This window comes from Trachymyrmex cornetzi, unplaced genomic scaffold (genome assembly GCF_001594075.2).
Source record: "Trachymyrmex cornetzi isolate Tcor2-1 unplaced genomic scaffold, Tcor1.1 scaffold117, whole genome shotgun sequence".
Lineage (NCBI taxonomy): Eukaryota > Metazoa > Arthropoda > Insecta > Hymenoptera > Formicidae > Trachymyrmex > Trachymyrmex cornetzi.
The window spans coordinates 684927-697468 of NW_017295730.1; the positions used below are offsets into that span (position 1 = coordinate 684927).

General features: G+C 36.7%; 2 protein-coding genes across 9 annotated transcripts in view; one reads left to right on the forward strand and one right to left on the reverse strand.

Moving 5' to 3' along the window:
• The first annotated feature begins 2502 nt into the window (after nucleotides 1-2502).
• LOC108765503 (peptidyl-prolyl cis-trans isomerase H) overlaps nucleotides 2503-12542 on the forward strand; it is a 29243-nt gene continuing 19203 nt past the window's right edge. Inside the window, exons 1-2 of one of the 4 annotated variants that reach the window (XM_018514296.1) lie at nucleotides 2503-2688; nucleotides 3005-3850. In XM_018514296.1, the coding sequence (XP_018369798.1) occupies nucleotides 3220-3774 (555 nt within the window). In that variant the 5' untranslated portion in view covers nucleotides 2503-2688; nucleotides 3005-3219 and the 3' untranslated portion in view covers nucleotides 3775-3850. Of the gene's footprint in view, nucleotides 2689-2835; nucleotides 3851-7803; nucleotides 7873-12542 lie in introns of those variants that run through there. The other 3 variants (XM_018514287.1, XM_018514269.1, XM_018514262.1) reach the window with 3 other exon arrangements.
• On the reverse strand, nucleotides 5049-10414 carry LOC108765462 (tyrosine decarboxylase). Of its 5 annotated transcripts, none has more exons than XM_018514210.1 (4): nucleotides 9443-10328; nucleotides 9148-9367; nucleotides 6425-7881; nucleotides 5049-6109 (listed from the first exon to the last, which is right to left on the reverse strand). In XM_018514210.1, the coding sequence occupies exons 2-4, from the start codon at nucleotides 9346-9348 to the stop codon at nucleotides 6103-6105; spliced, it is 1665 nt and encodes a 554-aa protein (XP_018369712.1). In that variant the 5' UTR covers nucleotides 9349-9367; nucleotides 9443-10328; the 3' UTR covers nucleotides 5049-6102. The 5 variants fall into 5 exon arrangements, with proteins under 5 accessions (XP_018369712.1, XP_018369722.1, XP_018369730.1 ...); XM_018514220.1 differs by having other exon boundaries at nucleotides 9148-9536; nucleotides 10248-10321; XM_018514228.1 differs by having other exon boundaries at nucleotides 9148-9545; nucleotides 10248-10318.

A 12542-nucleotide genomic window follows, 5' to 3' on the forward strand; every position in this document is an offset into this window, starting at 1 on the left:
GCATAAATCGTATGAAAAAGTGGCTTGGATCAAATTGGATGATACTGCGATATTTTGTTAATTATGAGATACTAATCAAAAGTTTTCTTAGGTCAAATCATAAAAAATGAACAGATTTAAAAGTATCTTTATCTGCTAAACTATTCATTTTTTAATAATTTTCTTTTGATACTTCTTTGCACAGAATAGTGAGATTTAATTAATGTAAGGAAAAAACGTTTTTTTTTTTTTTTTTTAAGAAATATGTAATTTGCAATATGATGTAATTTCTGTACATCAATTGATTCAACTTATTATTCTGTGCATAAAAGCATTAAGATACAGTTATTAAAGAACGAATAGTTTAGCTGGTTTAACAGATAAAGATACTCAGTTCGATTAAACTCTAAATAAAATTTTTGAATAATGCGACAGTAAAATCTGTCCATTGTTTTATGCTTTGGCCTAAGGAAACTTTTGATCAGCATTTCATAATCTACGGAATATCACAGTTTCAATTTGACCGAAGAAGGATTTTTCCATATGATGTATGTGGAAATTCTGAAAAAATTTTACTATACGCAAGTATACGTACAAAAAAAAGGCAAAATCTGTTTCTACAATATAACAGTTAATTTAATAGAGAGATTAATCACTTTTTATTCCAGCTGAACAAAAAATTATAAATGTTAAGATAGCCTTAGATGATTGTAAGAAAAATTTGATTCGTTCCTTTTTGCTATCCAACTGTATCTGTATTAAATTGACAAATAAATTCTAATTATACTTATACATTTGCCTTTAATTTAAATTTGTATTGACATATATGACATTTATATTTTCTGTAAATGGAAGATAGACATATAGATTATATTTTTGGACAACACTCTAAAACTAAATGTTTACTTTTATCTCTAAATGTTTTTTGTATTATTTTTAAATAACTAACTGGTTATAAAATGCATGTTATTTTAAAAGTAGTTAAATTATTTTCTCTATATCCTCATTTTCATATGTTCGTAAAGCAATGATTACTAATGAACTAAAAAGTTATGTCTCTCTATACTTTCCATAAATATTACAATTTATTTTTGAATACAGATACATTTGAAATTTAAATATATGTGTTAAAATGTTTTCAATGAAAGAAAAAAAATAAAAAAAAAGAATAAAAAGCAAAAAAATACCATAAAGACGTTCCTCTTTCTCTTGTCATGAAAGAAAATGCTAACATGTATCGCGAGAACAAAATAAAAAACTAATTTGATTTATTGTAACTTTATATATTTTTCTGTTCATGTTATATGTTCATATAAATTTTATAATAAATGAAATTAGTAAAAAAGTTATTAGGTAAAATAATGACCAAGTAAAATTAATTTAAAAGGCACTCTCTGATAAGTGATACTGTAAGATACAAAATTAAATAAAAATCATAGTAAAACTTATCATAATTTTTATCATGATGAAAATTATTTTACCTACATATTTAACAGATGATTGTCGATTTCTGTATATATGTATCGTGCAATTGTTGAAATCAGTATCAACAATTGATAAAGAAAAGTATGATGCAGAAAGTAAACTCTATAGAAAATACGGACTAAAAGAAATGTGTTCTTAGTTTTCCGTTTCTTGCTTTTAATCTCTTGCCTTTTTCCTTTTTTGCGACCGTTTTATCGACAATCATGTGTCTTGTCACGTGTCTTTTCAAGTTTGTTAACTTTTATTTCGAACAAAAATAAAAACGAAGAAACAGAATAATAAACTTTTATGGTACGTTTCCACTGAGCGCGTCACGCGTCGCGTCGTCCATCGCGTCACGACGCGACGCGAAAGAGAGAAAGAGTGAAGTTTATATATGTACACAACCTCTCTCTTTCTTTACGTACCATTAGAGTGAATCTCACTCTAGCACAGATTTTTGCATAACGCATAATGCATAGTGCATAAAGGAATCAACCAATTGAAATTCTTCTTTTCCATGGAATGGAAGGAAAGGGAAGATTCCGATTAGTTGATTCGCTTATGCACTATGCGTTATGCGTTATACAAAAGTCTGTGCTACGGCCTTTAGGAGTGAGATCTTATTTTTAAAGATTGAAAATTAAATTTTAAAGTAAAAACAGACTATGAATACCGGCTTAAATTAGGCATTGGCTGCGTTCAGCCGAGAAAGCAGCTTTGCAACTGTTGTAAAATTCTTCAATATGGTTGGTCTTGCCCGTAGTTCCTCATTGGATCTAAATATATAAATCAATCATATCCAAGAATTTTACAACAGTTACAAAGCTGCTTTCTCTGCTGAACGCAACCATTTAGGCTAAATATCGCGCGACACGTGGAGAATGAAATTCGCGCGTACGGTCACGTGACTTTGCCATTACCGGCAGTACACAACAACGGTCGCGTTCAGCAGACTCACTGTTGCGGAGCGGATCCGTGAGCGCTCGCTGTTATTGGTGTATTCTCCTATATTCTAAAAGAATACACTCCGCTCCGTAATAGTTGAGTCTGCTGAACGCGACCAATGCGTAATTAGCGCGAGTAGTTTTTTACGGACGCCGGTCACGTTGCTTCTTAATTCAAAGTTTCTCGGCGATTGCCATTTCGAGTTATTGCGAGGATATTTCAAAGAAGAGAGAAATGCGTCACTTGAGTTTTATCGCTGAAATCTCTCTCTGTCGCTGAGATTCATCGCCGAGTAAGGTAAGTCGATCGAAATGAGCACCACTGCGACGCATGTTTACCACGCGTCTGGTGTTCGTTTGTGATGTTTACATTCATATTATTAATCATCCCGCAATAATATAAGACGTGTGTCTCGCAGCGAATGACTTTTCTCTAATTATCCAGGAAATTAACGTATCGCAGAACGCTAATCTCCTCTTGTCGTACCGTGCCGCCGATCTTGCGGTATCACGGTGATTATCAGATCGCGGAAAGGTGTATTTACGTTGAGATACTTTTATAGTATCGTGAATCGTAGCTCGAAGCTCGTCTTTCATTCTTGGCGTTGCTTCAGGACACCAGTTTTAGCCGTTTTGTGCGAATTGTGCGCCGCAAAATCATTCCGGAGGAAACCTAACCTATAACAGCATTTGAGGTTATACTTGCGTCGATCCTCCACAGATAGGAAAGACATTTTTCTCTTAATCATTCGACCAAGTTTCAAAGCTTTTCAAGGATTCTACTACAAGTGTTTGCAGTAAATTAGAGATAAGAGCATCGTGAGTAACCATGCCTACTTGGAACCAGATTCAGGCTCAGCTGCGAAACCCCAATAATCCAGTCGTGTTCTTCGACGTATCGGTGGGAACCACGGAGATAGGTCGCATGATCTTCGAGCTATTCGAGGATGTCTGCCCAAAAACGTCGGAGAACTTCCGACAGTTTTGCACTGGGGAGTACAGAAAGGATGGCGTTCCGTTGGGTTTTAAAGGTGCCATCTTCCACAGAGTAATCAAGGACTTTATGATACAAGGCGGTGACTTTGTCAATGGCGATGGTACCGGAGTGTTGAGCATTTACAGCGGTGGAACATTCCCTGATGAAAACTTCACATTGAAACACGACTCGCCTGGTTTGTTGTCTATGGCAAACAGCGGCAAGGACACCAATGGCTGTCAGTTCTTCATTACGTGTGCCAAGTGTAATTTCTTGGATGGCAAGCACGTTGTCTTTGGTAGAGTTATTGATGGTCTCCTTGTCATGAGGAAGGTAGAAAATGTTCCTACTGGACCGAATAATAAACCAAAGATTCCTGTGACGATATCTCAGTGTGGACAGATGTAGTGACAGTATTATTTAGATCTACATATGAATTGACAGTTATAATTATATGTGAACTAACTATATAATTATATTTATTTTTTTCAACAACATACAATAAAAGTAATAGTTTTATAAACAAATTGCAGTTATATATATTTAAGGTTATAAATGTAAAAATAAGATTTTTTACTGATCTTAATTTTTTATACTAATTGTTCAACAATCTTGCATACATTATTATGTAATATATTACTATATCTTTCATTTATATAAATAAATTTATACATGATAAATATGTTTTATGTATGAATTTCCCTTAGGTTGTTTTTACTTATTCAGAAAGAGAAAGAGAGAAAGAAGGAAAATGCATCATGTAATAAAATAGAAAATCGAGTTAAATAATATTTTATTCTTACATTTAGGAATTACAAATTTATTACTTTAACATATAAATTTGTAAGTATAGTAAAACGAAATCTATTTAACTTAAAATTTGTGTTACATAATTTAAAATCTAATTTTGTTTATAATTTTATAGACTTAAAAGTTAGTTCTCTAACTACAAATATGATTAATTTAGTTATTGAGACAGAATTTTATTTAAAAAATGAATATCTATAGCTAAAATTAAGTAGAGTTTGGGGATGAAAAAAATTCAGTTATTTTTTAAGAACTCTAATTTTATTTTAACATCTGTACATATGAAATAAATACTTCATTCTACTTACTATGTTCGTAAAATTCTATAATGTAATTGGGTAATTCTCTGTATTACCTTTGTACGCGCGCGCGTATCGAAATTAATTTTTATAAATCGGAGCAAGTCATCAAAGACAAACGTACATATACATCGATATATTTGTATTAAGCATCGACCTATAAATTTATCGATCTAAATCTGTAAATCTTTCTGTTTGCAAATATGTTTATTTTCCCAAGTAATATTTCATGATTTTCTTATCTTAAGGATTATCTATAACTAAATTAAAATCTATTTTTATTGGTCGATGCGACGATGTACTCCGATCAATTATACGAATTAATGAATAACATCCACTATACCCACGTGTCTGAAATTCTAATACAATTTTACTTTATTATATAGTGTCTCAAAAGATATATCTTTTCAGTTATTATAATTTTTTTTATAATTTTGGACATTTTTTTATGAATCATCAGACATTATTTTTCATGACGTATTAATTTTTAATCATAATAACGACACTATCATTAAACAATATATGTTTTCATTAATTAATTAATTCTCTATTAATTGAAATCGAAATTTTGTCTCGCGTATCTAAACTTAAGTACCTTCTAAATGTAACGTAATGTTGATGTATGATCCATTCAAATGGTTCGTCGAGTGACTTACCGCTTGATCTACAGATCAATCGCACCGAAAAATCACTCGACGCCTCCCTGATGTATCAACATTGACGCATCTTTCTTTGCAGTTTCGATTATAGTTAATGAAAAAAAAAAATAGAATTCTGATATATCTGGTATACACTGGGATCAGTATAATCGTTTGCTATTAATTCACTTGTAAATCTATTGAGATCGATACACTTTAATTATTCACTAGCGTTTTATATAAAACTATTAGAGTCCGTGCGTGCATCGGCAGTCATTATCACGTATTACATATGTACATCGATTCATCTCTCTCTATCGCTTATACAGACATATATATATATATATATATGTATATACCAAAATAGATCAAACGACTACGTTAACTGTACGCGCAGCCGCCTCTAAAACCCACTTTAGACCGTCCGTAGCTCGGAACAGAATTTCTGTGTGCGGCAAAATTCTATCTATAATTTTAATAAAAATCTTCATCCTCTTATAAAAACTCGATCGTCATAAAAAAAGCTTATACTACTCGAATTTCTTTTTGCATTATATATGTACGTTCGTAATTAAATTGTTTAAGCCAAATTCTGTCACTTATTACAGACTGTCTAAAATGTGCTTAAGAATCTCACGCTTTATCGCAAAAACTTGGCTCAATATCTCATGTGCCATTGACGCAATTTGTTGCCACGAAGAATCACTCGTGTTCGAGATAATATACGGCCGATCTATCGCCCATAAACGAGCGATCGTCTTTGGTGGTATTTAACGAACTTGATCGGTAACGAATAATTTGACCAAACACTCACGTGGCAATGTAATCGGTGATAGTCGGTCCTTATCAACAAACGCGACTTCGGGAATCGGTAAATTGACGACGGTAAATTGGGCCGTCAGAGTTTCGCATCACACGGCCGTGTAGCGAGGGCCCTTTTTATTATCATCTACGTCGTCCCGAGTCGGCGCTGGGGACCGTCATCGACATCGTCACGATCTGAAATTAATATTTCATCAATAATTAAAATGAAAAAAAAAAAGTTTTGTGGCTCCAAAAATAAATCTCAATATGTTAATTTTACTTGAAAAGTTTACTTATATTTATAATATTCATATTATCATTATCAAGCCGACAACAAAAAAACTGACCCAGAGCTTTTAAAGTTTCTGAGTTGAATGAAAAAAAAGAAATTTTATTTTACCTTTTATCATCATATTTAAATTGAAGATAAAAATAATAAAATTTATTACAAATCACGTATTTTGCAAAAAATATGAGCTTCAAATTCGTTTAGAAACCGGAACAGGTTACCTGCTATTACAGAAACGGTCGTCGTCGATGGCGTCGACTTGCGAGTTATCGTCGAGGACCATAATGGGTGTCGCGCCGTCGTGTAGACTAGATTTGGAGATGGATCTCTTGTAAACTTCTCTGGTGACGCTCCTGGTGAAGCTAAACTTCCGGACGAGTTTCTTGTCGAGAGCGGCCGGACTCTTCGGGCCCTTCGCTCTGTACTCGTCCTCCGTGCCCTCATAGTGAGCCAGCATCACCTCCGTGGCATGTTCCTCGATCACGCTGAGGGCGTAATCGATGTCGTCCTCGGTCGCATCCTCCTTTGTCACGCAGAAACGCAAGATATACTTGTCCATCACACGAGCTGGTATCATGTGCAATCGACCGGAAGCGTTAATGTTGGCCAGCAACTCCTGATTCATCTCGTCGCTCTCCTTCAACCGGAAGCACACCAGGCCGACTCGCACATCGTTCAAGATTTCGAAGCGCTTGTCTTTCTTCATGTGCGCCTCGAATCTCTTGGCTAGCCTTATGTGATTCCTAATGTACTTCTGCAAGCCGCTGATCCCGTACGATCTCATAACGAACCAGAGCTTCAACGCTCGGAATCGTCTGCTGAGTGGGATACCCCAGTGACGGTAGTCGATCGACTCGCCCGAGCGAGCGTGTTGAAGATAGAGTGGATCGACGACTAGTGCTGATGTGAGCTTCACTCGATTGCGCACCCACAGACAGGAGCAGTCGAAGTTCACCAGCAACCACTTGTTGGGATTCGTGTTGAACGAATCGGCGTGTTCGATGCCGTCCATGAACGGCCTCATCTCCGGGCAGATGAAGGCGTTACCGGCGTAAGCGCCGTCCACGTGTAGCCAGATATTTGGATACAACTGACACACGGGCCCGATCTCCACGAGATTGTCGAAAGCGCAGGATCCAGTGGTACCCAGAGTGGCGGACACATAGAATGGCACGAGACCGTTCTCCACGTCCTGCTTGATGGCTAATTCGAGCCGTTTGCCACGTAATGCGGCCTTGTCATCTGGCTCGAGCACTCGGAGTTTCACCAGGCTTATCATCGCCGCCTTCTCCACGCACGAGTGCGACTCTGTGGAACAGTAGGCCACCAATCTCGGTAGAAACGCCGAGTCCTCCTTATTGGGGGTGTTCTCCTGCTCCTTCAGCTTCTTGATGACCTGCGTTCGCGCCGCCAGCATCGTCACCAGGATGCACTCGGAGGCTGAACCCTGGATCACACCGCCGCCGACTTTTTGCTCCGACAGAAACTCGGTCGGCAGGCCGATCGCCTTGGCGTACCAGTCCAACACGATGGTCTCGAGCTCGGTGCAAGCCGGGCTGGCCGCCCACGAAAAACCGATGCAGCCGATCGCATCCGACAGCAGGTCACCCAGGATTGAGGGGAACGAGTTGCCGGACGGGAAGTAGGCGTGGAATCGTGGATGCTGCCAGTGAGTGATCTGTAAAAAGCATTGTCCCCCGAGTCGAATAACCTACTTTTATGTTCTGAAATTGATTTATCCACGGGAAGAATGGAATGGAATGGAATGGGACAACAGAATGAACGGCGGAAATGCCGGTGGACAACAGAAACTTTCATTGTCACCGTGATAACATTGCATTGGATTAAGAACCAACTTCGCATACGCTTGTGAAAAAGTCGCGTGTGTCGCGACGCGACGTTCTCTAAGTTGTTATCTCTGTCGGAAACGGAGATCGAAATGTTGTGACGTTGTCATCGTCCTTCAATTGTTCAGCCGACCGATCGTGCTCGATTAAAATTATTTTTAAACGTTTTCTATCACATTGAGCAATCTTAATTTACGAGATTGTCTTAATTTTTGCCTTAAATTTTACTTAAATTTTCTATTACTCTCTAAATTCTTTGGAGGGGAATCTCAGTCTAAAAAGTGAAAATTGAGCTAGTCTTGAAAAAAAGTGGCTCAATTTTCAATCTTTAAGAGTGAGATTTCACTGTTCAGAATGAGATTCATTTTACAAATTTTAGAGAGTATATTAATTCTAATATCTTTGAGTATAAAATGAATTCTTTACTAACAATTTTAATAATAGTTTAGAAACTTCCATAAATCTGTATCTTTTTGTTTTTTAATTGGATATTATCTATTGTTAAATTTCGATTTGAAATAAAAACATATATACTATATATATCAAATGCCACGAATAGAAAGTATTTTATGAATGGTACCATTAAATTTACTAATCCAGACAACACGCATGTTTGAAAATAAGACATCTTAAAAGACATTTTTTTAAAGACGTTTTATATCTCGATTTTGGACTTTTTGTTGTCTGCCGTAAAAATATTTCTATTGACTGTGAATTCTATTGTCCGTTCTTTTACAAAGTTTACATAATACACGTTGCATCACAAACATTTTACATCACTGGCCGACCTTAACTTTTCCTCAAGTTCTCGCAAAGAGTGGATCTGGAAAAAAAAACTTGCTAATCGGTAAAAAAACTGAAAAAACGCGATTAATCTACCAAATGTCACGTTGTTAGTTTTGTAAATCTCTGAGAAAAAGAGGGGGAGAGAGAGAAGAAGCGGTTTTTATCTATTCTTTTTTTCTCTCTTTTACGTGCAGGAACATTATTTATATCGGAAAAGGGGGTTGAAATCAATGGCAAGAGAGAGAGAGAGAGAGGGGGGGGGGAGAAGAGGGATCGATAATCGCGGCAATCCGTTACAACCGCAAACTCACTCCGGGCATTATTTTGCCATCGACGTCCATCATGATGGCGTCCCATGATTCCGGCTTAACGGGTGCCTCCTTCGGCAGCTTAGGTCTCAGGTAACCGGGATCGACGTTCGCCGTCACCCTTTTACCCTCCAGCGTGCGGATGTACTCGCATATGTACTCGATCATCTCCTTGCCGCGCACGCGAAATTCATCGATGTTCATGGTGCCAGAGTACCCCGGGCTGGAATGCAGCGATTTTCGCGTAGAAGCGTCAGAGCGTGAAACACCCGCCTGATTAGGCACGAACGCGACGTACCTGCACGTCGCACATGCGTTCGTGACTTTCTTTTTTTTAAACGTCCCTATCGGCACGGCGCGGCCGATGCGCCTCTCTTCTCGCTGTTATCCTCCTATATTTGCTTTAGAAAAGGATCAAGTTTTCCGCGCTTTTGCGAGGACTCTTCGCGGCGTTATTAATTCTTTCGAGCAAAAGGAAATGTGATATCGATGAACGCGTCTAATAATAATCCGCAAAAGTATTATGAAAGTAACGTCGTGGGATGCTCGTGTACTGAATTAATTACACACGAGGTACCACATGATAAATATTACGGAGACGTAAGTTTGGACAAACAATAAAATCACGTATATTCGGCTCAAATTTCTGTTTGACGAAAACTTGAATTTCGTTCAACAAACAAGTCATATTTTTTAACTCTTGAACGTAAAGTCAGTAATTGTAATTTTTAATCGGTTATATTTTTTATTTCTTTCTTTTTTCCCAGTAAATGAAACTTTCTTTTCTTTTTTAATAAAGTGTAACAAGAAATGTAGATTTTGTAACGGAACTTTTAAAAAATCCAAGCGGAACAAATGGCGAACGAAGCTTTAGAAGAACTTGGACGAAGCGTGCCGGTACGCTCACATTTCTTTTCTGCTACCACTCGAAAAAGTGACTACTCTTTAACGGAAAATCGACTGTTTACGCCAAATCCTCTTACGTAAGCGAATGCAGATTTTTAAAACGCGACTTTGAAAGGGGTGCAACTCTGAAGCGAACGAGTGGCGGCGAACGGCGACGTTGATGAGTTTCGACGGTGTGGCCCATCGGTTCCACTCACGTTTCGTTTCCGCTACCGCTCGAAAAGCTCCACTTTGGCGGAAAGTCGGCCCCCTCGATCGCGCGTACCTCTTCTCGCGTATTCTCGTAACTCGAGCGCCGCGCGATTTTCCCTCGTACGTATCGAACATTTGCCGCGAGCCACGTCAGACGAGAGACTAGTAGCATCTGCCGAAGCGCCGGTCAGTTTTATGCGCGCCTCGGCTCCGTACGCCCCTGCTATCACGCAGATAAAATTAAGGTGGAGAGAGAGAGACAGGAAACTGGAGAGAAAGCGTAATGAAATTTATTTTCCTAACAAATACAAGACCGATCACGAGGGAGAGGGAATACCCCTTGGAATTCTCTGACCGTTACGGTCCTGTGACGCATCTTTTAAATTCTAAAATCATCGTGGTGTGATTTCTCGGTAATTGGATCTGAATAAATTTACACGGATCTATTCAACGCGAATATATCCTAAAATTGATAATAAATAAATTTAATATAAATATTAATTATCTGTTTTTATACGTTAGAAAAAATGACTAATATTGTAACATACTGTATTCTCTAAAACTTTTAAAATGAATCTCACTCTGAAGAATGAAATCTCATTCTTAAATATTGAAAAGACTGGCACAATTTTCTCTTTAGAACGAGATTCCATTCTAAAAAATTTAGTGGGTATCTAATTAATAATTTCTTTTGCAAAATATTTAATTTTTTTTGTACACAGTAATATATTATAAACTTTGCGCATTGTTACGGAAGCCGCTTCTTGAACGGATTCTTCTAAATAATTTTAGTATTATACGATAAAAATCGATAATTTTTTTCTCATTCATTTTTTCGCTATTACTGATTTATTATAGTCGTAGCACAAACAAAAGTAGCTTCTTTGCACATTTAACGTGTCAGTACCGAAATGAACGTAATTTTTTTTACCGATTAAGAGCATCGCTATACAAACGATTTTTGGCAATAACCATAGTGTTTTTACTAAATCGTAAGATCGACTCTTTTCTCAAATTCGTTTCTTTAATCGACGTTTGCAACATGAAAATTCGGAAGTTAGTGCTGCAGACCAGCATCAATGACGCTGTAGCGGGGTCGCCGTTTGAATAAATGTCCCATACAGTGTACCATGTTCTGCGCACGGGGGTAAATTCTCCCCCGCTGGTCCCTTATCCTCATCGTCTCTCCATCGTTATAAATAGACATTTACTCTTCACCTACATTTACAACACACCCCGTGGAAGCGGTGACAGGTCACCGCTCAATCTTCGTAACACATACACACACACATACACACATGTCGATCGTTTTCTCATCGCCACCTTCACGCATGATCTACTCGCAGCCACCGTTTTCCGAATTGAAATCCCGGTAGAGCTTCGGTGCTCATGAACGCGTGAGAAGTAATTAAAATTCATTCTGATCGGTGACAATTCTTTTTGCGTATGTTGCTTGTATTATAGTAGGTAGTTATTTCAACGAAATTAACAAATTCAACTGCAAGGACATCACATTGTTTACTGAATCGGTTTCGTGTTTAGTACATAAATGAAAATTTTAAAATTAGACGTAGTACGCAGGTAAATAAAACAGTTAAATAGTAGAGCGCAGAAAAGATTATATATTGCGCTTTAACTTTTCGAAAGATATCTACATATTTACCCAAAGAATACAAAGTCTAAAATTGTGACATAAGACGTCTTTAAGTCATTTTTTAAACGCAAAAAACCTTCTTATGATTCGATTTTAGACACTTTTTGTTGTCTGGGTACGTGCTTATCTTGCACACAGCATATACATAATTTTATACTTATGACTCTTAACTTGTGACTCATTCTTGCAATATTTTGAAACTATGTCTTCAAACTATGTTTTCTAATTTTTTTTCACTAGTTGAAATAACTTTTAATAATTTTATACATATAAAGATCTCAAATAATGTATGATATATATATATTTTAAGATTTTAATATTTTATTTAAATTTTGAATTTTTTGTTAATTAAAAGGATTTTCTTTTTTTTTATGAGAATTAGAAATTTAGTCATAAAGCATTCGAGAAATTTTAAGATTTTTCGTATATTTTTCAAGTTTTATATCCTCCTTCTTTTTAGTTTTCATGGTTCGGGAATGTTAAAAAAAACGACGCATAGTTGAGACTGAAACGTATTTACTTTCTTATTGAGTGAAACATACCACGGGGCAATTTCGGCGACATCTCATCGATTCTATCTCTTGATGAGCAATTTAACACAAAGTTTTTTCTCTAAAGTTTGTTCAAGCCCATTTTAGACAATCTG

Coding starts and splice junctions, on each gene's coding strand:
- LOC108765462 (XM_018514202.1), bottom strand. CDS start 10,414: ATGCTACTAGTCTCTCGTCTGACGTGGCTCGCGGCAAATGTTCGATAC. Junction 9,368..10,247: donor AGCGGTAGCGGAAACGAAAC/GTGAGTGGAACC, acceptor GCTGCATTCCAG/CCCGGGGTACTCTGGCACCA. Junction 7,882..9,147: donor ATGGCAAAATAATGCCCGGA/GTGAGTTTGCGG, acceptor TGCTTTTTACAG/ATCACTCACTGGCAGCATCC.